Below are 24412 nucleotides of genomic sequence, written 5' to 3' on the forward strand. Positions count from 1 at the left end.
AACTATTTACGATGAGCATTTGGCATAAAGGCCAAAATATTTAAACCATGTCTAGTTTGTGTTAACTTCAAATATTAAAGATACACTTTGAAAATCATTCTCTTTGAAATGAGCTCATTAAAGGAGGTTAAATCATGATAGTATACCATCAATCAGGGAAGGGAACATGCAACTTATAACTTTTAAACTGGTAATACTTACTTGACAGGAACAAACTCATATTGGAGTGAGCTGTCATCATCATCTGTATTATGTGCTACATCAACTGATGTACTTCGGATGGCACTATTTCTAATATCTCGCAGTGAAGTAATGCGGTTTCGAAGGGAATAATCTTGGTGACTATCATGGACAGTTGATAATCTTTTCCGATTGTTGAAAGTTGCTGGAACATAAAGTTACAACTTATTAAATCAAACCATTTTACCAATCAATATTTTCACAAAAATCTTTGTATTTTAAGTACTTAGTTTCATTTTTGCATTGAAGATTTTTTGTATAGGGTCAGTACTTACGGATGTTTAAATCATTTTTATTGACAATAGAATCTGCTAGACCATGTATAAGATCATTATCTTGATTAATATTCCTATAGGCATTTGATTGTGGCCTCACTGATACTCTGTGCATGCTTAACCTAAAATAAATAAACAAATAAATAATTAATCTGCTACGGTCTTACATCATGTGTTTGCAATATGCTAAATATTTCAGTTCTGACGGATCATCTCCAAGTTATTTTTATCTTCTAGTTTTCTTTGAGGGTTACATTCTAACGCTTGTCTTGTTATGTGTGTGAATTTCAAAATAGTTGCTTCTTGTAGATCTAGATATCAGTTGGAGTCTCTTTTTTGGTATCATTTAATTCTTGTGCACAGACTATAGGTGGTTTATTTCTGTAATACATTTGTAGTGTAATAAAACCCTGTACCGACAACAGTGGCAAGCTAGGGTAAACCATTAAAGGCAGGGGCATGGCTGACTACTAGCTCAAGGTACATAGGGTTTTAAATAAAGTTTGTATTTTTTAACTGAGAGATAAAAGGAGTATAAAAGTTTTTAAATAATTGATATGAACTTTTTAGCTACTGTACCTTTGTTCATAAATAGCGCATCGTCTTTTATGGGAACTAGGTAATTCATTCACAATTAAAAGCCTTAGGTCATCTGCATCCATTGCTATTCAAAATTAAACAATAATAACAATTCAACTACAAGAAACAACAATAAAACAATAGATATTGTAAAAAAACAAAAAAAAAACAAGGCTTATCCAAGTTTAAAATGAAAAAGAGACATCAACTTAATTAATGGTTATTAAAATTGATCAGCTTCATTTTAAAATAGTTAAGCTTTGTACAATAACAAATGGCTTGTAGGGGACATAGTATAAATTGTGTGTATACTTACAACTAGCATGTGCTGAAATAAAATTTGATAGAGTAAGACGAGCTGATCTATCAACTGATGAATTGGGTAAACTTAATTTATCCTTCCTTAACACTGGCCCACTTGATTCTGTTTCATTTGATTGATTATCCAAATTGTCTGAATATGAGATAGTGTCTTTCAAAGGATCAACATTTTCCTTCTTGGTTAACCTCAGTAAAGGTATAGAAACATCTTCCTCGCTATACTTACTCAAAGGTATGATATCAACTGAAGTACCTAGCGACATTGTAAGTTTCTTCTGCTAGAAATTGTATTCTTTTTTTAAAAACGAGAATAAATTCTACTATATTGCCTGAAATAGGTCAGAAAAATAAAATGTATTATATATATATATATATATATATATATATATATATATATATATATATATATATATATATATATATATATATATAATAATCTAGATCAACATTCTAGATCTAGAAGTAATTATGAATAATAAATAAGTTAAATGAAAGTATTAAAATTAAGTCTTTTTGTATTATTATTAAGTTATTTATTTAAGATCTAGATTCTAGAATAATCTAGACTAGATCAGAGTTTTTTCCAGGCATCTCTTCGGGGGGTGGGGGGGGGTGGGGTGGGGGCTTGAAGGAAGTCTACTCCCTCCCTTCCTCCCACCCCCCCCCCCCGACAAAATGGAATTTATATATATAGAAACCGTGTTTCTCCCCCCCCCCCCAAAAAAATATATCAAAAAACGAAAAAAAATAGTTATATAATATTTATAATCAATTATAATTTATTATAATCATATAGAGATTCTAATCTAATCTAGATTATTCTAGATCTAGATAAATCTAGAAATCTAGATTTTAGATCTAGATTCTCTAGATCTAGATTTATAGATCTTGACAAGTGACAAACTTTTCGATTTGCACCCCCCCCCTCAAGATTTCATTTGCACTCCCCCTCAAGACTTCGATTTGCACCCCCCCCCCCCCCAAACTTTCGATTTGCACCCCCCTCGACCTTTCAATTTATTTTTCCAACCCATTTTGGCGCCCCCTAAGGTCGGCGCCCGGGGACATATGTCCCCCCCCCCCCCTCGCTACGCTGATCTAGATTAATATTAATAATCTAGATCTAGATCTAGATCTAGTCTAGATCTAGCTAGTAGAGACTGATTAAGTGATTTAGATCTAGATCTAGATTCTAGATCTAGTTACTAACTAAGCTGACAAATTAAGAGTTCGCAACTAATCTTAGACTTACTTGATTTCTAGTCTATATCTAAATCTAGATCTAGATCTAGAAGTCTAGATCTAGCTAGATTATGCCAACTTGTTCTTTTCATTAAATCAAAAAAAGAAAATTTTTATGGCGGCTTAAACTTTTATTCCGGAAGTTCGACTTTTTAAGACATCTTGATATGCCTGAGTGGCATTAGTGGCAAGATCTAGATTCTAGTTCTAGATTTAGATCTAGATCCAGTGTTTCTTCTCCGGGGCACTTGATATTGAGGGGAGGGGGAGTAAATTTCCCGGGGTGGGGACGGACACTGGTTGAACGGAAAAAAGTCACAGGAAAAAAAAACCCACAGAAAAAAGTCACAGTTTTTGCTAGGTAAAAAAGTCACAGAAAAAAAAGTCACAATGGAAAAATTTTATCGGAAAAAAAGTCACAGAAACAAAGTCACGGAAAAAAGTCACAAAAATCTTTTCCGAAATATTTTGATTTATTTGTTGCAAATTGTAATTTTTTTTTATTGTTGTGGGTTATATTTTTTGATAGCATATATTATTTATAGACGTTAAAAGCATTATGGTTTATAACTGTTGTAAGTAAAATACTCTTAGATAATTTACACAACAATCTCAACTTATGTTGCGTATTTAGTTAAATACGCGGCAGAAAAGCTAATTATATAAGAAATTTAGGCACATCATTGGGTTTTGCATATGTTTTGCCGTAGGCTATTCTACGGTCGGCCTCTTCTCAGTCGGCCATGTCCGAACATATTGTGTGTTGTGGACGTTTTGTGCCAATGACAGCCTTTGAACCGTGTCGGCTTTCTGTTTTGATCCTATGCTTTGTTATGTAATGAGCGTGATAAATGTGGGCAGTAAACGTGGTTGAACTAATCATAACTATCGTTGCCATGAGTCGAGAGCAGCAAGTCAGATGAATTTACCATTTCATGGTAATTTAATGTTAGTATATTTTAAAAAACACGATGAAAACCGAGGACGTTGGAACATTCTATTAAATGCTATTAATATTATGTTTTACATAATTACAATCTACATAGGCCTACTTAAAACTAAATATTTTAGGTGAATTATAAACATTACCATGCGTATATAACCCAGTAGCGTAGCGAGGGGGCGGGGGGCGGGGGGGGAGGCATATGTCCCCGGGCGCCGACCTTAGGGGGCGCCAAAATGGGTTGGAAAAATAAATTGAAAGGTTTAGGGGGGTGCAAATCAAAAGTTTGAGGGGGGGGGGGTGCAAATGGAAATCTCGAGAGGGGGGTGTAAATCGAAAAGTTTGTCCCCGGGCGCCGGGAAGGGTGGCTACGCCTCTGATATAACCTAAACACATAACATTATATTTAATTAATCTTAAGTTAATTTTTCACTCTCTCAATATATAATTCATAAAAGTATTAACAAATTCCATGCAAATATATAATTGTGACTTTTTTTCTTGTGACTTTTTTTCCTGTGACTTTTTTCTGATTTTTTTTCCTGTGTTTTTTTTTTCCTGTGACTTTTTTTCCTACAATCGGACACTGAGACCCCCCCCCCCCCCCCCGAAGAGATGCCTGAAGAAACTAGATCTAATCAAGATCTATATCATATCAGCGCATGGTATCCCAATCAATGGATCGCGTCCCATGGGGTGACGATTTGATACATTTTCAATCCAATATTTTATTTAGAACTAATTGAAGGAGCATCATATACACCACTGACACTAACCCAGCTAGCTTTGATGAAATCATACAATTCAGCAAATATTAAACCTATATACATGTTGGATATATAAAAATGAAAGTGTGTGTGTGTGCGTATGTCCTTTATGCATTACTACATTTTCCAATCGCCACGAAACTTTTAGGAGTTGTTGAGATTACTCATGGTGTGATTTCCGCGAAAAACAGTATTTAAGTTTGGAAGGGCCATCGCCCTGACAAATTGCAATAACACGCCACGGACTTTCTCGTGAGCCCTATGGCGCAGACAGTCGTTTGAACGAGTGCGATACACTATGGATACGATTGGCTATGTTAATCGTTCACTATATCGAAAGAGGCGCGACAAATAGGGTGCAATTCGGTGTCCCGAACTCCCCGCGTGAGCACTATTGCACCTACGTTCATTTTAAAGAACATTGTACAAGAAGGACATGGCAATACAGGGCATTCAATTACAAAACCGGACTAGTGACTGTACCCGTACCCGCTGCGGTAGTATAGCCGGTGGCTCCAGAGAACGCCCCGTGACGTCCCTGACACCTGCGCGGTCGCCGTGGTGTATTTTACTTCACTATTAGGGAGGGGGGGTTAACATGCACTCAAGCCTTTCATAAAGCACGCCCTGCGGCGTCTGGGCGATAGAGTGGACCAACTTGCGCCCCAACAACTATGATCCGAAGAATACAGCGCCTGCCTTGTTTACATTTACTTGTCATTACGAAAGGCTCACTTTAATGTGACACGCCAGACGCTTGAGTCGAGCCCCCATGATGGGCGAAAGAGAGGGTGCCCAAGACAGACCTGAAGAGTCTCCTTGAAGAACTGAAGTGGATGTCTTAGGAGGCTGCAATGTATCAACAGCCGTGGACCGGACGAAATGGAAAGTTAGGGTTGATGAGTAAAGAGGATTAAGTCAAGTAAGTCTCGACCTATGCTGGGGCAGATTTACACAAGGCATGGGGCAAAAAGTCACAGTTACTAAAGCGCAAAAAGGTCACCAAATTATAATTGAATTTACATCAGTTACTCGTGATGCATTGGTTTATAACATCAAGCCCTATAGACATCTTTTCCATTTATTAAAGTCCCTGGGGTTGTGGTGTAGTACGCACAGTACCGTCCCGGATCGGGTTGTGAACAGCAATTTAAGAAAAGCAAGAAAATAAATTTCAGAGCATTTGAATGAGTAACAAACTATAGAAAAATTAGCTACATTTTTGGACTGACACCAAAAGCTATCACACCTGGTGAAATCCGACCTCGTAACGACACAGGATACATATAATTTCTCACAATTTGTGCAAAAGGAATCAACATATTTGGCAATTTATTTGGGGCTTAAATACTCTAGTCATATTAACGGTATCCCCCAACCCCGAACACCTGGCTGCGACCTAGGGGCACCATCTATGCAGATCCGCCTATGATAGTGCTGGAGTAGGTCCACAACTAGAAATTAAAATCTAACGTCATGCACCTTTATAATTACGGTTCCTAAACTTCACTATATAGAACATATACGTTCAAGTCGCCCCTCCCCCCCCCCCCCCCCCCCCCACTTAGATTAAAATAATAATTTTATTAAGTTTGATTTTTTAAAATGACAATTAGGACTACTGAAAATCTGAAAAGACACAATATCGCCAAAGTGTATCATCGGAGGTGTTAGCTAAGGAATGTCGTTCCAAATACGTTAGAAATAGGAAATAGAAATCAATAGATGTGAATGATTATTGCTTGTATCAGATATAAATAGCCAACAGGAGTAAGAAATTATCGTTGTAAGGAAAATAAAACGCTTACGCTGACGTGAAAAAGAAAAACTTGTTGATCGAATAAAAAGACGTCCATGTTTTTAAAAAAGTGTAGGAACCTTGCACAATGTGTCGAAGCTGTGTGTACATGTGTAGCTAGCTTAAGCGAGGACACGGTCTAATTCATTTGCTCTTCTCAAATACTATCAATGTGGAACGACCTTGTTTACAGGCGTATTACGAAAGTCGGAAAGTGGGGCTTGTTTTCGGTGTAATGTGGATTCTATGGAGCAGACTAAATGTGGTTTACCTTGAGATTAAATTTAGAATGATTCAAATTCCCATTCACGAACCAATTATAAGATTTAAAAAAAAAAACTTCGTGTGTAATACACGGTTACACCTCTGTTGTCTTGGGGGTCGTCCATAAATGACGTCACAGTTATAGGGGGGGGGTCCGTAATTTTGTGATGGTGTGTGGAGGGGGAGGGGGGGGTTAGATGGTGTAACGTCACGCTTTTGTATTATAAAAAAGCAATGTTAGAAAACGAGTTTAACAGTTATTTCGCGTTTTAGAAAACGGTTTTAATAAATTGTAGTAGGAATTGATCAAAATACTCTATGTTGACAGAGTTCTGACAAGATTTTGGAAAAATATCGATGTTTTAAGAAAAATTCAACAGCAATTTTGAGAGGTTTTGTAGGCTTAGGTATGACGTCATTTTAGGGGGGGGGGGGGTCTGGCTTTTTGTGACGACGTGTGACGGAGGGGGGGGGGGGGGTAAAAAAAACGTCAAAAAAAGCGTGACGTCATTTATGGATGACCCCATGTCCTTTATTTAACTCATCCATTGTTTTTTTTTAACAGCAGTTGACCTACATTACAAAAAAAAACAAACATTTAAAAAGTTGTTCTGGTGTAGGTTTTTGCGCAGAGGGCATCTATAGTTGGGAATCCTAGTTGATGAACCACCTGCAATTGAACCACTATCAATAATGTCCGTGTCAACTTTCATGGCCCCTGTTAATTAATTAGGACCGCGACAAACGGATCCCCATATTAAATAAAAACACATGTTAACATTGCAGCTCCCCCAATGTGTCTCACCAATATCAACATCAGCGACCATTATCTGGCTATCTGTGATTAGTAAGTGGCTATCTGACCTGTAACATAGCATAAGGTTAGAGCGAGTGGAATGGAAGGCGATTCTGTTTGGCCGACATTTTTGAAAAACTTAATAAAACTGTTAATCAGGCTTTCCATGTTTCAAATTAACTCTATAAAGTTTCCTTACTATAAAATAAGTAAATTGTCCCAAATCGCATCAACCAACATTTCCTCTCTCTCAATTCGTTCTCTGGTGTCTGTTACACATTGTTACCCTCTTTCTCCGACATATATTACTTATTTTGACAATGTAGTTGAACGGCACATTGATTTAGAAAGTTCACAGTTGTTGATTCCAAACTGAACGTCTTGGTCTGAATCACCATCAATAGACCAGTTGTTACTCATTGACCTGTACGATTTGTCTACATGTGTTGTTGACTATGTGCGAGCAGGCAGAACACATCTGTGAACAGTTGTTCGTACTGGAAGGAAAACTCACTTCAGGTACGCAACTCTTTGAGAACGTCATGCTCTGTTCTTAGCTTCCAGAGAGCGCCATCGAGGTTCATGGCAACTGAAAGGACCTTTGTTAACACGATAACTACCGATGCGTACATTATTATCTTCAGCGTCTGCTGATCTGAATTTCGTCTCTGATGCTTTAGAAATCTGGCACATTGAGTTAGCAGACTAGAATGAGAAATTTCATTGGGTATTCCCCTTTTGTTGATAAAAAAAATATAGACCCTAATTTCAGATGCCCATGCAGAGGCGTACAGGGGGGGGACATATGTCCCCGGGCGCCGACCTTAGGGGGGGGGGCGCCCAAATTGGAAAAACAAATTGAAAGTTTGAGGGGGGGGGGGGTGCGTAAACGAAAAGTTCGAGGGGGGGGGGTTCAAATAGAAAGTTTGACGGGGGGGGGGGGGGTGTGCAAATCGAAAGTTTGTCCCCGGACGCCGGGAAGGGTCGCTACGCCTCTGTGCCCATGTCATCCAATCTGTATGCAGTATACGGGCAGCATCTATACCGCTGCATTGTCTTTTGACCGTTCCGTCTTGTTGCTCGAGGACGGATTTTGTTATTTCATACTAGTCTCACCATGGCATCATAGAGGGCTAAATCACACAAAATAATACATACAGTAGTATTTTGGATTTTGGATACTAACATTTTGCCGTACTTCGGGCTTTGGTCGTAAAATATACAGGGTATATATATATATATATATATATATATATATATATATATATATATATATATATATATATATATATATATATATATATATATATATATATATATATGAAAGGGGGTGGGGGCAATTTGAAAGTTCGCCCCCGGATGCCGAATGGGGTCTCTTCGCCTCAATATAAGCCTCAATATAAGCTACTAATAAAGCTACTGCTTGAAATGTCTTTTTAAAAAGTGACGTCATCTATGAAGACACCTCCCCTTCCTATTATAACACTTTTCCCCCAGAATCATATTGTTACGTTTAAAAATATGTACATTTTTTTTTATTATTTGATTAAGCATTTAATTTGTTAAGGACAGAAATATGCAGTATTTCTTTCCTTTTCTCAAATTTTAATTTTTTATTTTTTTTTACCCACCATGAAATATTACTTCCGGAGTCACGCATTTTTTCAAAACACTGTGGACCTGGAACGCATCAATACGGGTTAGGCATCATAGTTACCAAGGTAACATATCAAACCAGATATCTACTTTCGTCTATGTTACTGCCGAATTTATGATTTTATTTAAAGTAAGTGGATGAATGAATATACATTATAAATAGCAAGATGATTGTTGTTATATTTTAATGACTATGTTAGACTTTTATTCTCTACTATTTCAACTTGTTGACGTCTGACGAGCAACACACTCAACACTGACACACTCACTGCAGTGACTGCACTCGACTCAGGCTCAGCAGCACTCATCAATGGACCACTATTAAAACTAGTATAAAAATACTTAAAGTTTAAAGTGCTAAGTTAACCCTAAAACATCATTCAATCATTTACTGAATGAATACAAAAAACTGCACTGACAGAGAATGTTACTTTTAAAATTTTAAATTCCATTTCATGTTAATTTTTAATTCAATAATTCACATTCTTAAAAATTAAATATAGATCTAGATCTACTACTTTGAAACACTAATTTAATTAATTTAATACTGTTACTTTTTTTTGGGTTAAGTTTGAGATAAAATTTACTATAGGGCATAACACTTCCCAAATTATTTTTGTAAAATTTGTAGGCCTATAGAACATCACTGTTAAATCAAATACCAGTCCTAAAAAAAGTCCTACGCCTAATGTAAACCCACCTCTACACTCTTACTTAATTCATTAAATTAAATCTTTTTCATCAGAAATTTGACTAAGCAAGTTAAAAACACATAGAGAAGTCTATTATTTTTATATAGGCCTACACAATTTTACTTTGAAAATAATCAAACCATAAATAAGCTCAATAATGTCTAATGAGTAAGATAAAATGGCTACAAGGGAAAATGTTAAAACTTGAGGTTTGCATTTATAATAATATTTTTCTTTCTTCCAGATGATTTTATTGAACCATCATAGATAGTTATGAACATTCTAAAAGTAGTAAAGCTTCATTAGAGACTGACAGCAAGTATACTTTTGAAATGGCAGTGCATTTTGACCACAGACTAGATACAGAAGGTGCTGGGATAAATGTAAATATTGGTTGGCTTAAAAGCTCACCAATACTTGCTGTTTTTTCTAACAATGAGGATCATGGAGGCAGTGTTAGACTTTTTAATGAAGAGGTACATTCGGTATTCCATTAAAACACACAATTAATTACAATTTAAAGAGATATATTTAAAAGATTTCATTACACATTATTAAAAATAGTTTCTTACTTATTGTTTTAGTGAAGGCTTTAATATATTTCTATTCTTGTAAAATAATTAATAAAATAAAGAGCTTTCTTCTTGCTAGGGAGAAAAACTTCCCCACAAACCTATAGCTCATCAAGGTCAGCCAACATCCTACGCTTGGCATCCCACTCGTAAAATTATAGCTGTAGGGTGGGAGACTGGAGAACTTACTCTATGGAATGAGTCAGATAAAGAACTTATAGAGGCTCCACATCTTCATCGTTCTGAAATTTCAGCTATGCACTGGAGTTCAAATGGGACAAGATTACTTTCTGCAGACACTGTAAGCAAAAATAGCTTTTTTTTTAGTTTTTAAATAGCTTACATTAAACACATTTTTTTAACTTAAATAATGTCTTTTACCTTATCAGACTGGAGTGCTCATTAGCTGGAAATCTGACAGTAAAGGACATCTAGGTAATGACCCAATTCAAAACCATGTCCAGGAACCTATTTCTCAAATCATCTTGAAGCCAGCACCTCCTCCTGATCCTGCAATGCAAGTTACTCCATCTTGTTTTATTTAAAATATCAAATGTAACTCTTAAAATTTGAGTAAAACAATATTTTTCATTTAAATTTCAGAGATCAATATAAGTAATTAATTAGACATAATTTATTAATTTTAGCTAAAGAAGTTTAATCACTGAACTTGTAAAATGTAGGGACATCAGTAGCCTTGCTAGAGCAGCTGTGAGTGGAGATGAGACAGCACTGGATATGTTTAACTGGAAGAGGGGAGGCAAAAATAAAATGACACCTTCTCCTTTTGGTCCACAAGAATCTCTCTTATTTTTTATTGGAGGCGCAAGTGGTAATAATTTCCTTGTACAATTTAGATAGCTATAATTAGTACTAGATTTATTTGAGGAAAAGCCCTCAAATCATTAGTATTTTTTTAAAGTGCTTTCATTTTTTGAAAATGTATTTTACAGGTGGTGTGTATTTCATGAATGACCAAGGTAGATGTACCCAGTGCTTTTCAGTTGAAGCCCCAGTTAAAAAACTTTTATTTTATGAAGACAAAAACTATCTTGTTACCATCACACAGAATTTAATGTTGACACAGCATGCTATCTTTGGGGAGAGTGATACTAAAGAAATCCTAAAGGTCTGTTTTGTATTTGTCATCCTGTTGTTTTTTTTAAATTATAGTTTTTTAGTTTTAATTTGTTTCATTGATCTTCTTCAATCTTTCTTATCTTTATTCCTATTTTTAAAAAAATACTTAGTATAAAAATAATAAACTGTTCAGCACTTTAAACTAGAATCTTAGCTCATTTACAGCTATACATTGTTTGATGAACTTTTAAACTTGTTACAGGTTAAATTAAGTGGAAAATCTGAGAACCCGACATTTATTTGGGCTGGTAAAGGAATTTTAGCTACAGCGACTGGTGAAACAGTGGTCAGGTAATTTGATTACATCTAATTCAAGTCAAAGTCACAATATGCCAACATAGCAGGATTAAATAGTAGTTTTTCTTCATTTAGAAGTTTCTACTCTCAATTTTTTTTAAGATAGTCATAGGTTAGATCATGTTTAACTATATTTCCACTCTACAAAAGTTTAACACTGGTGTATTGTTCCATAAATTTAGTTATATAGATTATGAGAAGATTTACACCTTAATTAACCTAATTAACCTGAGATTCATTCTGCTTGTGCTAGAATGTGGGACCTGGACCAAGATGACAACTACATTCTAACCTTAGAAGGGAACTCTGGCTACAACACCACTGAGACTATCATGTGCCTTGCTTACAACAAAGAAAGTGGAGTCCTGGCTGGAGGGACAAACTTGGGCAACATTGCACTGTGGAAGTTTTCCGCTGTGGCTGGCAGCAGGAAACTGGAAGGGGATGAGAAGTGGAAGCTCCAGCCTCCTGCCACTGTGGAGGGACCTGTACGACAAATAGAGGTACATAGGCCCAGCTTTATAGTGTTTGATCTTCTTTTTCTATAGGACATGGGTTTTTTTTAAATTTATAGCTTGCTTGTATAAATAGTATAATGTGAGCTTCTGTCTTACCTTCCCCAGTGGAGCAGCACGAAAGGTCTGATGGCCGTCAACACAATTGCCAGTGTTTACATTCTCAGTGAGCACGTCATGAGTTTCAGCTACAGAGATCAGGTAAGCTCAGGTATACCTGTAGTTGAGTGTTTGCATGTGGGCGCATGTTTTGTATAGCTAATTGTTTACAGTTGGGTCTAGGTTTGTTAAAGTGGACTTTTTCACAGGGGGGCTTATAGCAGGTACTCAAAATGTAAACACATTAGTAAAGTGCCCCCCTTGTCCATTTCAGATAGCAGTTGTCCAGTATGGACCAGGTGCTCTAAGTATTGAAATGTTTGGGACAGGTGTCCATCATGATTTAAAGACAGAGATCCAGGTCAAGGGAATATGTACTACTAAGGTAAGCCTTGTCACTATTTTTTCTCTATAATGTTGAGCTATACCGCTTTTGATAATAACTTTTTAGCTCATTCTATAAACAATGTGAAGTATTTCTCTTGCTTTGAATATAAAAATAAGCATGTTTTACATTTATTTTAGGATGCCTTAGCAGTTTGGAATGGAAAAAGAGTTATTATTTATGAGTACTCCCCTGACAAGACACAAATTATGGCAGCAGGTAATGTGAATTTAACTCACTATAAAAGTCAATTTAAAACAAATATATTAGAAGTTAATTCAAGCCTGAAATTGTATGGCTAAAATTGTATTTAAAAAGCTTTTTTTTTTACATTCTTTAATTAATCCTGTCCTAATGTTTCTCAAGTTGCTGTCTATCCTAAAGCTATTGCGTTTGAAATTTTGTTTCAGGCTCATTTGTTACCGATGCAATGGTTATTTCCCTTAATGAACAGAATGTGTACACAATAGAGCAAAATAAAGTACAAGTTCGCACTTTTCAAGTATGTATAACGTTAAATAAGTTTAAACAACTGATATAATTACCCTTATGTGCTCTATGTCTCAAATAGTTTGTAGCTCTATATGTATGGTAGATCATAAATTATATTTTTTACTTACACTACATACACATTCATGTTTAAGCTATGTACCTTTAAAATTGAATTTATTAAGACAATTTTGATGTGTTATGTTTATCCTTATATAATTGACTTACTGCTAATGGTTGTTACCTAAGTGATTACTTAATCTAAGATTAATTAGAGATTAAGAATGAATAAACAATTAATGTAGTACGAAAATCTGCTTATAGATCTACTACTGATATAGTAGTAGGGCCTTAGTTGTGAATGCTGCAAAAATGTTCTTTAATCTTTTATGTTTTTTTTCCCAGGGGACAGTTAAACAGGTGATAACCTTTGCTGAACCAGAAGGTCACCCAGTTAGCCTTGACATTTGTGGTGTCTATTTGGTAGTGGCAACAAATCTAGGTATCCTTCGTGTCTACGATCTTTCAAGGAGGTTTGTATAGATTACATCCAATCTTTTTTAAAAGTACTTTTTTATTAACTTGAATGTAGTATTGTACTGTTTATAAAATTAAATATTTATCAACTGCGTAAAATGTTATTAAACTAAAAATTCCAGGGAAGCAAAAGCTCACAGTAGCCCCAAAAATTTAGCAGAAGTAATTCCAGGCTTTGGTTCAATTATCTGTGCTAAAGTCAACTGTGCTGGGAACCGTGTCAGTGTCCAAGTCATTTCAGTAAGTCTTTCAGGAATATTTATTGTTTTAATTCTTGTTTTAAAAAATTGTTTACCAGCTCTTGATAGTGGACTTAGTATTCCGTAATTTGTTACATGCAGTAGATTAGTAAATATGCACACAATAATAAATAAAATTGTTTTGTTCTAATTTTACACAAGTCTCAGATTTTAAATTTCTAAAAGATCTATCCGTGAGTATTTTATCAGATATGAATTATCTTATGTATTGTTAGGTAATTGAATTGATTGTTCTGTTAAATTCTAGAATTACTCCTTCTCCCCCCCCCCCCCCCCACATCCAACATTTTACTTGCATGGGGTAATTTTGAAAGTTAAGCATATCCCCACTCTCCCCCCCCCCCCCATACTGGGTAAGTGGATGATCAGGATTCTAATAAAAACTTTGATTCAAAGTCTCAAGAAAGCTAGCTAAATTCTAATCAGTTACTAGAATAAAAATAATGAATAATTTAATCTGTACCAGGTAAATAATATTGCTTATTTGAATAACTTGATTAAACACAACAATACATTTTTTGTTCATTTTTGGACCAGTCTGATGGAAAGCCTGACCATAAGCTTTACTTCTGGGATGTTGAGCTGGATACTGTGCAGTATTTCAACTTTGAAACTGGTCGAGGTGAACAAGATGACTACCCCAACCCTAACAGTGTTCAAGACAGCGATGGGGACACTAATGATGCTGAGAGGTAGATCCTCATTTATACTATACCAGCCACTAGCTCTAGAATTTTTATGTGTGATAACAATTTCATTTGGTAGTTTTGTTTTCTTGCCACTCTTATTTTAATTTATACAACTACCCCAACAGTATTTTAGTTATAACTTGATTTTTTATTAACTGTATTTCACTGCTTGTATTATGTGTTTTGGTAATTAGATTGCTAACATAGAAATCTCTACCTTATTTCTCCCTGTACTCTAGAGGTAAGAACCAGGCAGCTAAAGACATCGCAGGCCGATTCCCAGTGTCCCAGCACTGGGACCCAGCAGAGCCTAAGCTTTTTGTCTGTGAGGCTTGGATCTTGTCTGAAGCCATCAACACAAACCAGATGAAAAAACCTTCTCTAACTAAAATCATTGAGGAAGGACCTGTAAGTACTTCTCTCATTTTTCTATACAACCACTTATTACTGAATATACTACTGACATCACTGCTAGATATTATTGAATATTACTGTATACAACAGGCACAGTTTCTCTTCTCATTCACAGGTGGAGGTTATGATCATCTCCTTATTTTGCACGCCAGAAAATGGGATACTCATACAAGACAACTTTTCCCTTCCTCCAAATTACGTCCATCTTATGGGTATTGAAATCCCATACTACTGCTTTACACAAAAGGTTAGCTTTGTTATTTCTGTATTTTGTTGGTAAATGTGCACAACAAAGTAAGTAGTGATAATACAATGTTGTTTAAGTTAGGACATGTTATTGAGTTTGTCTTTCTCCATCATCATCATTGTCCATCATCCCTGCTGTGGTTTAGTCCGCCAACCAAAGGTCTCCAGAGTTCTCTGTCCTGTACCATTTTCTAAACCTGACTTCAGGTGAAGCCCATCTTTGTGGTTTCAGCCTCAAGATTTGTCTCCAGGTGTTTCTAGGTTTGACACCTTTTGCGCTTTCTTTGTTTGAGGGTTCCACCTCAATGTTTGTCTCACTTCTCCACCAGTTTGACATGAATGTTTGTCTCTCTCTGTAAGGGTGACATTAATGTTTGTCTCTCTCTGTAAGGGTGACATTAATGTTTGTCTCTCTCTGTAAGGGTGACATTAATGTTTGTCGCTCTCATTAAGGGTGACATTAATGTTTGTCTCTCTCCTCCACCAGGGTGAGATTAATGTTGAGGAGCACCAAGATGGTGGCATTATCAACCCAGAGACTGGTGCAGTGTCTTACCCTAAGAGAGTAGCCAGAAAGATAATGCGGGACTTTGTTGGCCTTGAGAAAAGTGACAAGGGAACAAGGGACGCTATGATGAACTTTAGTTTTTATCTTACTGTGGGCAACATGGATGAAGCATTTAAAGCCATCAAGCTAATAAAAAGGTGTGTAGGATCCTCCATAATGTGTATGTTCAAATTAAATAAAAACCAACTACTTGTGAGGTAATGTTGATATAAATTTTGATTTCAGTGAATCTGTGTGGGAAAATATGGCCAAGATGTGTGTTAAAAGCCGACGTTTAGATGTGGCAAGTGTTTGCCTAGGTAACATGGGCCATGCCAGGGGAGCTAAAGCACTAAGGGAGGCTATGGCAGAGCCAGAGCTTGATGCCAGAGTAGCTGTGTTGGCCATTCACTTAGGGCTTCATGTGAGTAGGAACAGTTTGTTGAATTTTTCACTACGGTTTTTACAACAATTGTAACATGAAGGAGCAGTAAGCTTTTTCCAACCTCATTTATGATTGTTTTTTTTTACTACAGGAGGATGCAGAACGATTATTAAGAAATTGTAAACGATATGATCTTTTGAATGAATTTTATCAAAACAGAGGACAGTGGCAAAAGGTAAATTTGAAACTCTGATATTTATATTTAAATATATAAAAGATCTTTCATTATTTCATTACTTTTTACCAATAACCACATCAAAATAAGTATTTTTTTACACTATTAAGGTTTTTTCAGTTCTCTTGTTTTAAAAATATCTTTTATAATTTATTAACGCATACAATAAAATATACAGTATATTACTTAATTTTCTAGGCCTTAGAAACAGCAGAAATGTATGATCGCATTCACTTAAGAACTACATTTTATAACTATGCTCGACACCTTGAAGATGAAGGGGACACTACTGCAGCCATACCCAAGTAAGAAATAAGTACTCTAAATTATATTTGAAACTTGTATTATAGTTAGCTATTTCAATAAATTTCAAACCAATTCTAAATGTACTTAATATAATGTTTTTTTTTAACCAGCTATGAGAAATCTGAAACCCACAAATTTGAAGTGCCTCGTATGCTGATAGATGACCCTGATCAGTTGGAAGCTTACGTCAACAAAACACAAGACAAGTCAGTCAAACTTGACAACTTTTAAAATCGTGATGTTTCAGCTGGTGTTTTTGTATTATAAATTGCAATATTCTTTCATATTTGGTATTGAATTCCTGTTTGTTTTAGGACATTACACAAGTGGTGGGGTCAGTACATGGAGAGTACAGGAGACATGGAGTCAGCAATACAGTACTACCAGACAGCTGGGGATAACTTCTCTCTTGTCAGGATACATTGCTACTGTAGCAATACTGATAAGGTGAGTCAGCTTTAAATACATTTTTTTAAAACAAAACAGAATCAATGATCTAATCAGAAATCATGCATGATTACTTCCCCTTTGTTTTCCTGAATGTTTGTGCAGGCAGCTGAAATTTGTACCACAACCAATGACAGAGCAGCTTGCTACTACCTGGCCAGACAATATGAAAATCAGAACCAAATTAAAGAGGCCATTACTTTCTTCCAGAAAGCTAAAGCTTATGGAAGTGCTATAAGGCTGTGCAAGGTAAATCTTTGTTTTGTTTTAGAAATCTATTTCCAGTTTTTTTATTATTGAGAAAGGAACTAGCAGCACTGAATGTTTTAAACATGTTTCCTCCAGGAACATGGATTTGAGGATCAGCTTCTCAACTGTGCTCTGCTTGGTCGACCTGAGGATATCATGGAGGCGGCCAGGTATTATGAAACAAAGACAGGACAACAGCACAAGGCTGTGATGATGTATCACAAGGTAAACCAACTTATCCTTGATTTATCATATACGGGTCAAAACATGGAAAGTGATTATCACTTATAGGAGTTTAGAATAGGTGATTCCATTTAAAATTGAAGATAATTTTATTTTTAAAGAAAATAAAACCTAGTCTCTGGTTGAATCTTTTCAGGCAGGAAATTACTCTAAAGCACTTGAACTAGCCTTCACAACCAAGCAATATGAATCCCTACAGCAAATATCCAGTGAGCTGGATGAAAGGGCAGATCCTGAACTGTTACAGAAATGTGCTGACTTCTTCTTGGAAAATGGCCAGTATGATAAGGCAGTTGATATGTTGGCAATTGGGAAAAAAGTAATTCAATTTTAACTCAACTCATAGAAATAAAACCTCATTATAGAGTTATTTTAAATGTTTTGTAACAGAAAAAAGTATTATTTCCTTATAAACTGTAAGCCACATCCCGCAATTTAAAAAGTATATTTGATTTTACAGTATTGGGAGGCTGTGAAAATTTGTATGGACCAAACAGTAGAAATTACAGAGGAGCTAGCAGAGAAACTGACTCCAGATAAAGAATTTGAAAATGACCCGATGGCTAGATTAAAAATCTTGGAGGCAATAGCTGAAGTCTGCATGCACCAAGGAGCTTATCACCTGGCCACTAAAAAGTTTACTCAAGCTGGCAACAAGATCAAGGTACTTTTGGTCTAGAGTGCAGAAACTCATTTTAAACTCAGTAAAATATTTTACTACAACTACAAGTTACTTTAAATATTTAGCATTAAAAATCTTCAAGAAATTGAACTATTTAGGAATTAAGACATTATAGAAATATTCTAAAAAAAAGTTCTAATCAGATCACCTAAATCACTCAATTGTATAACCATAGTATACTTGGAAAATAAATGAAATTTTGAATAAATATTTTTCCTTGCAGTTACAATTTAAGTTACAATTTGTTAAAAAAATAAATGTGATAACTTGATTTATTTCAGGCAATGAAGGCACTTCTGAAATCAGGTGACACTGAAAAAATTGTATTTTTTGCTGGGGTTTCAAGGCAGCGAGAGATTTACGTCATGGCTGCTAACTACCTGCAGTCCTTAGACTGGAGGAAAGATCCAGAAATTATGAAAAACATTATAGCCTTCTACACCAAGGGGAGAGCACTGGACGCGCTTGCTTCCTTTTATGATGCTTGTGCTCAGGTTTGGCCTTTGTTGTTAAATATCACATTCGAAATTATTGTAGTGTTAGTTTTTTTATTGTAAAATGTATTAGGATATCTTTATTTGAAATAATGTTTTTTAAATGTCACATAAAAATTATGGTAATGTTAGATTTCTTTTTGTTATTTGCCTAGAAACATATTTGTTTAAAATATTACTCTTATATAAAAAAAAAAAAAACAACCAACGACTTTATTGTTTAAATATTCAATGCTATTTAGAAAGAAAACCCACCAATATGACATTTTAAAATGCAACAGGTTGAAATTGATGAGTACCAGAATTATGACAAAGCCCTGGGGGCTCTGGGGGAGGCCTACAAATGCATGTCTAAAGCTAAGTTTGATGATTCCATGGTACAAGAGGAAAAGCTGGGTGTAATCAAGCACAAAATGTCTCTCATTAAGAGGTTTACTACAGCTAGGAGGTGAAAGGCTAACATTTTTTTGTCTAGTTTAGTTTAGAAATTGTAGTTAAATGTAATTACCAGGGTACATTTTTGTCACATTTTTTTAATGGTGTTTGTATACCACTATCCATTAAGATCATATCAAGAGAATTCAGAAGAAGCAATCAAACAATGTCAGGTTTTACTGGAAGAAAAAGATTTAGACTCTGCCGTAAGGATTGGAGATATTTACGGTTTCATGATAGAACATTATGCTGCTAAAGAGAGATGGAAGGCTGTAAGTTCTTTTTATTTCAAGCTGGTTCATATTAAATGTTTACACTGCAGAATTGTATGACCTTAAAAAATAAATTATTGAAAAACGTTTTTTTCTGCTAGTGAATAGTTGTTTCATTCTAAATGTGTAAACCCTGAGGTAATCAATGTGTAGGCACACAAAAAAAAAAAATGTGTAAACCCTGAGGTAATCAATATGTAGGCACACAAACACATATTCTTAGAGAGAGCCCTGTACTTTACAAACATATATCTACAGTCCTGTACAGTTTAATATATATATGGGATATAGCACAAGATTCCAGGTTATATCAAGGTGTTGACTTTAATGAGTCTTTGAAACCACAATGAATCTCAGTTTTAGCTAATAGTCATTCAGTTTTAATTTTCTAAACCACAGGATTTCAACATTATAATGTGTTTACTGTGTAATAGCATAATAATGTTAGCAAAAGGGTCGTAATTATAACTTTTGTATTGTTTATTGTAGGCTCATGCACATCTAGAAGAATTACAAAGTCGACTTCCTGGGATATATTTAGGATATTATGTGAACATGAAAACAATTGAAGCCATTCATAAAGCTCTATCTCTGCCGCTGGACAGGAGTCTCAAGTCTGACAGGATGAATGGGATGAGAATGGGAGGGGGGGACAATGATGAGGAGACTTCAGAGTTTGTTGAGGAGGAGGTGATAGATGACATGTACAATGCAGGGGACAGACTGGGGTGATCATTTATTTCTTGTGTCTCTACCGTACATCCCTAAATAAATTTATTGAATATACCAGGAAGAAAAAGTCCAGCTTTTTGTATAGAACCTGTCTTTCCTTGAATATTTTTTGTGTACATACAGCAATAACCGTCCATTATATTTATCTTCTGTTGTTTTAAGATTTAAAACATAATAATTTAGAGAAAATCAAATTTCTTAAACAAAATTTATGGAACATTTTCTCTGAGTAGAAATAGTTATTGTCATTCTATTTATTTGATCTATGTTAAACTGTTTTTTAAAAAAATGAAATTAAACCTAATTTAAATTATCTCCTAATTGTTTTCCTTAAGAAAATCTTCATTGCTGATGGTTGATTTTGATTGATTTGAAGTTCCAGCTGGGTCAGTGTTGCTACATTTGCCTTGTGCCATTACAATCATGTTTGTTTGGTTTCATTATAATGCCTGATGTTTAAAACTTGCTTTGTATATCGGTTTACTGAATAAAAGATTTGATGAAGTTTTAGCTGAAAGACAGCCTTCTTTAACTTACAAACACACTGTTGTATATAAGTAATAAAATTAGAAATCTATTTTTAAGTGATATCTTCAAGTGTGTTGATTAGTTTCTTTAATGGTGTAATACTTCAATGTGTGATTACAAAAATTGACTATGAACAATTATAGAATTACCCAATCCTTTATGATAATGAAATACTTTTGTATTTTGGTAATGCTCAGGTTATTAAAACTTCCAAAACATTCCAAATATTTCTATCTTTTTGTTTCAAAAATGTTCTCTTAACCACACATTTAGAAAAGCTCATGTTGAAGTAAATTTGCAAAAGTTGATTAGCATTTATACAACATTTTCAAGAAATAAAAAAATAAGAATGTGAAATAAAAGAGAAGAATAGCTCTAGTCTACAGAGAAAGTAAAGCAATTGTTTTTATCATGAAGTCTTTTTTTCTTTTACACAGGAATTAAGATCAAATTAAACCTGTTTAAATGCTTGTATGTTTAAACTTTTTTATCATTACATTGAATTGAGTGTAACAATAAAACATGAATTGTCAGTTTTTCAATATTTATGTGTGGTTAATGCAGTTCATAAAAAAATATTTGATAAATTGATAGCATAATTTGTCCTACTGAAGTGTAAATCCAAATTCAGGTTTAAACCAAAGTAAACTTTATGCCTACATCCATCCAAGTATGCACATCTTTATTTTACATTTTTTAAAGAACATTTAACATATTTTTAAAAAAGTTTTCAATGTTGTGCAATCAAACATATTTTTTTCTAACTTTGTTAGATAACTTTGTTAGATAACAGATAACTTTGTCAGATAACAGATTATTACTAACAAGACCATTTATTCTGTCATACTCAATCACGACTTAATTTACAGACCTATTTCTTTCTTGCAATATATTTATTGAACATCTATTTTACGTAAGAAATCTATGAAATTTTTTTTTACTACACATATATATCTACTTAATAATAAAATACTTAATAAAACTACGAAATAAAATTTGGAAATGTAATATTTATATTCTTCATTCAATTATGGGTTTAATGGGTCTATGTTCATGGTTTTCTAGAATATTGGTCATCCTTTTGTAGAACCTATTTCTATTTACAGTTAAAGTTAAAATATTTGCATGAATGTACAGCTGTGATAACCATTCAAGTACCTGACTGTTTTCAGTATCATTCTTATGATGTATTAGCTATTTCTTCTGAGGAAAGACTTCATATTTTCTTTTTAAAAAAAAACATGAACATTAAAATAATTAGTTGGTAATTGAGGTTGTTTTAAAAACTAATTTGTTTTAATATAAATCTGTTACTTATTTTGACTAAGCTAGACTTGTAGGCCTACCTAAAAAAAAACTTTATTTTCAGACAGCAAATATTGTCAATATTTTCGTTCACATGAAAATCTTTGATTGATTCACTACAAAGGGGTGATGTTGATCAGATATTATAGAAATAAAATAATTACAAACACTTATTTTGTTAGCTTCATTTGTCCTAGTAGTTAACCTTAATACCCCAAATTTAAAAAAAAAAAAACTGTTTCTTACTTGCAATGTACTTATACGTATGCTTACACTGAGATAGTATTAGTAAGTGACTGATAACTAACTTACTCATAAACCAGAAAATTAATCCGTCATAGAGCTTCTAATTAAGATGGGTTTAATTATTTGTACAGTTTAAGATGATGTAGGACGGTGCCCCCTATGGGCTATAGAAATGACGTTTCCCTCTTACATTCCCTTTTTGTATCTCCAACAAATATAGTCAGAACGACAGTAATCACTATAGTATTTAGCCAGACCCATCTATTGGTTTATTCATTGAGTTGTTTCCCTTAGCAATGAAATTGCCGAAATAATAGATCTATAATAGTTTAGAAACCATTCGATTGACTGGTCAATTCTCATAACGATCAGGGGCGTAGCGAGGGGGGGCGGGGGGTGCGGACCGCACCGGGTGACACAGCAAAATATATAGAGAAAAACTTAAGGGTGGGTGAAAATCGAAAGTTTGAAGGGGGGGGGGGGGGGTTGCAAATCGAAAATTTGTCCCCGGGAAGGGTAGCTACGCCTCTGGGGGGGGGGGGGTGACACCATTAAGTGCCGCACCGGGTGACACCTGACCTCGCTACGCCACTGATAACGATTATCAAATTTTTTTAAATTAATGTTAAACGATTCAGTTCAATAAAATAATTTTAAATGTCATTGTGGCGGCATAGACTCCCCCTTGTCGTTTAGGCTAGTCATGCTTTGAGTATCCATATAACTGATATATAAATTATTGATATGGCTTAATGATTGCTTTGTTTTTGTCTCCCTTAAAAGTTACATATTTTGATGAAATTGTGCATCGACTTCTTTTATGTCATGTGAACGAATTAAAAAATTTCTGACAGTCTTAAAGAAAATTGAATTTACTATTTGAATGTAGAACTTACTAGGTCTACTGTGTCTATGCCTTTATGTACACGAAGTTCTATTTTAGTTCCGACGCTATAAAGAGGATAGTCATTTTCGCTCTCCAAAACGCAGTTTGACTGAGTTTGCATTCTAGTTTTAAAATTCGTAGTTTTCTTTAAAATTTAGATAAATATCAATACATTTTGTGTTTATTCCAGGCATCTCCTAAGTTAAACTTTGTAAAGTTATAAAACATCAGACTAACTGGCAACTGCATACGACAACGTAATTTAAAAATTCTGTGCCAACTTTGTCTAAGACAAAAATATCATTTAGACAAGGCTTTATGTGCCAAATTGCCACTACACTTTGACACGTTAGTGCTTAGCAGGGGTCAAATAAACTTAAACAACTTATGCTACTGAAATTTAAACCTTGAACTATAAATCATGTGAGTATGTTCTATTTTTTTTCTTCGCTATCTTGACCTAAATAGTATATTTATAGCTGCTGGCAGCTCTCCATTCAAATATAGCCAAATTTTTATGGTCCATATAATGTTCAGAAAGTGTGATGTCAAACAGATGCATTTAAAAAAAAAATATTTTAAAAGTAATGTTAGAAGCCGTTAACTCGCGTTAAAAATGCTATTTTTCAAATTGTATTAGAAATTGATTACTATACTAGATTCTATATGTTGACCGAGCTCAGTAAATATTTTAGAATGAAATTAATGTTTTAAAAACAATTACCTGCTATTACGAGAAGGGGGTGAGGAATGTAGGCTGATGTGTAACATTTTAGGGAAAGGGCTGCCTTTTTGTGGACAATGTGACGGTGTGTGTGTGTGTGGGGGGGGGGGGGGGTAAATTTGTCACATAAATGACATCACGCTTTTTTTTGACGATTTTTACCTCCCCCCCTCCCCTCCGTCACACGTCGTCACAAAAAGACAGACCCCCCACCTTTAAAATGACGTCACATCTCAGCCTACAACCCCCCTCAAAATTGCAGTTGAATTTTTTTTTAAACATCGATATTTTTCCAAAATCTTGTCTGAACTCTGTCAAAATAGAGTATTTTAATCGATTCCTATTACAATTTATTAAAACAGTTTTCTAAAACGCAAACTAACGTCTAAGATTCATTTTCTAACATTGCTTTTTTATAATGCAAACGTGTGACGTCGCACCATCTGAACCCCCCCTCCCCCGCATCACACACCGTCACAA

The 24412-nt window shown here is 34.8% G+C and overlaps 2 protein-coding genes across 5 annotated transcripts in view; one reads left to right on the forward strand and one right to left on the reverse strand.

Moving 5' to 3' along the window:
* The window catches only part of LOC131938754 (transmembrane channel-like protein 7), a 29337-nt gene extending 23046 nt beyond the window's left edge, over window positions 1–6291 (reverse strand). The window contains exons 1-5 of one of the 4 annotated variants that reach the window (XM_059296902.1): window positions 6176–6291; window positions 1642–1744; window positions 1095–1179; window positions 516–637; window positions 202–385 (exon numbers count right to left, since the gene is read on the reverse strand). In XM_059296902.1, the coding sequence (XP_059152885.1) occupies window positions 202–385; window positions 516–637; window positions 1095–1179; window positions 1642–1678 (428 nt within the window). In that variant the 5' untranslated portion in view covers window positions 1679–1744; window positions 6176–6291. Of the gene's footprint in view, window positions 1–201; window positions 386–515; window positions 638–1094; window positions 1180–1410; window positions 1745–2667; window positions 2791–6175 lie in introns of those variants that run through there. The other 3 variants (XM_059296900.1, XM_059296903.1, XM_059296901.1) reach the window with 3 other exon arrangements.
* A 2588-nt stretch (window positions 6292–8879) lies between these two features.
* Window positions 8880–22245, forward strand: LOC131938726 (intraflagellar transport protein 140 homolog). Its single transcript, XM_059296862.1, has 31 exons — window positions 8880–9011; window positions 9818–10049; window positions 10225–10446; window positions 10535–10662; window positions 10829–10977; window positions 11099–11274; window positions 11488–11576; window positions 11836–12085; window positions 12206–12298; window positions 12471–12581; window positions 12722–12800; window positions 12992–13083; window positions 13476–13603; window positions 13730–13847; window positions 14405–14559; window positions 14796–14964; window positions 15086–15217; window positions 15704–15921; window positions 16010–16187; window positions 16300–16383; window positions 16582–16688; window positions 16800–16895; window positions 17004–17136; window positions 17242–17385; window positions 17482–17610; window positions 17765–17947; window positions 18089–18292; window positions 18592–18804; window positions 19086–19252; window positions 19370–19511; window positions 20001–22245. Exons 2-31 carry the CDS (start codon window positions 9906–9908, stop codon window positions 20241–20243), a joined length of 4476 nt encoding a protein of 1491 aa, XP_059152845.1. The 5' UTR covers window positions 8880–9011; window positions 9818–9905; the 3' UTR covers window positions 20244–22245.
* The last annotated feature ends 2167 nt before the right edge of the window (window positions 22246–24412 follow it).

This window comes from Physella acuta, unplaced genomic scaffold (assembly GCF_028476545.2).
Source record: "Physella acuta isolate Inbredline_101_S28 unplaced genomic scaffold, ASM2847654v3 ptg000256l, whole genome shotgun sequence".
In the NCBI taxonomy this organism is placed as follows: Eukaryota; Metazoa; Mollusca; class Gastropoda; family Physidae; genus Physella; species Physella acuta.

What these genes read in the sequence shown, in the direction of transcription:
- LOC131938726 (XM_059296862.1), top strand. Translation starts at nt 9,906, where the DNA reads ATGGCAGTGCATTTTGACCACAGACTAGATACAGAAGGTGCTGGGATA. An exon ending in AGGGAATATGTACTACTAAG is followed by an intron (nt 12,582 to 12,721) that starts GTAAGCCTTGTC and finishes CATTTATTTTAG; the next exon opens with GATGCCTTAGCAGTTTGGAA. An exon ending in CTAAAGAGAGATGGAAGGCT is followed by an intron (nt 19,512 to 20,000) that starts GTAAGTTCTTTT and finishes TGTTTATTGTAG; the next exon opens with GCTCATGCACATCTAGAAGA.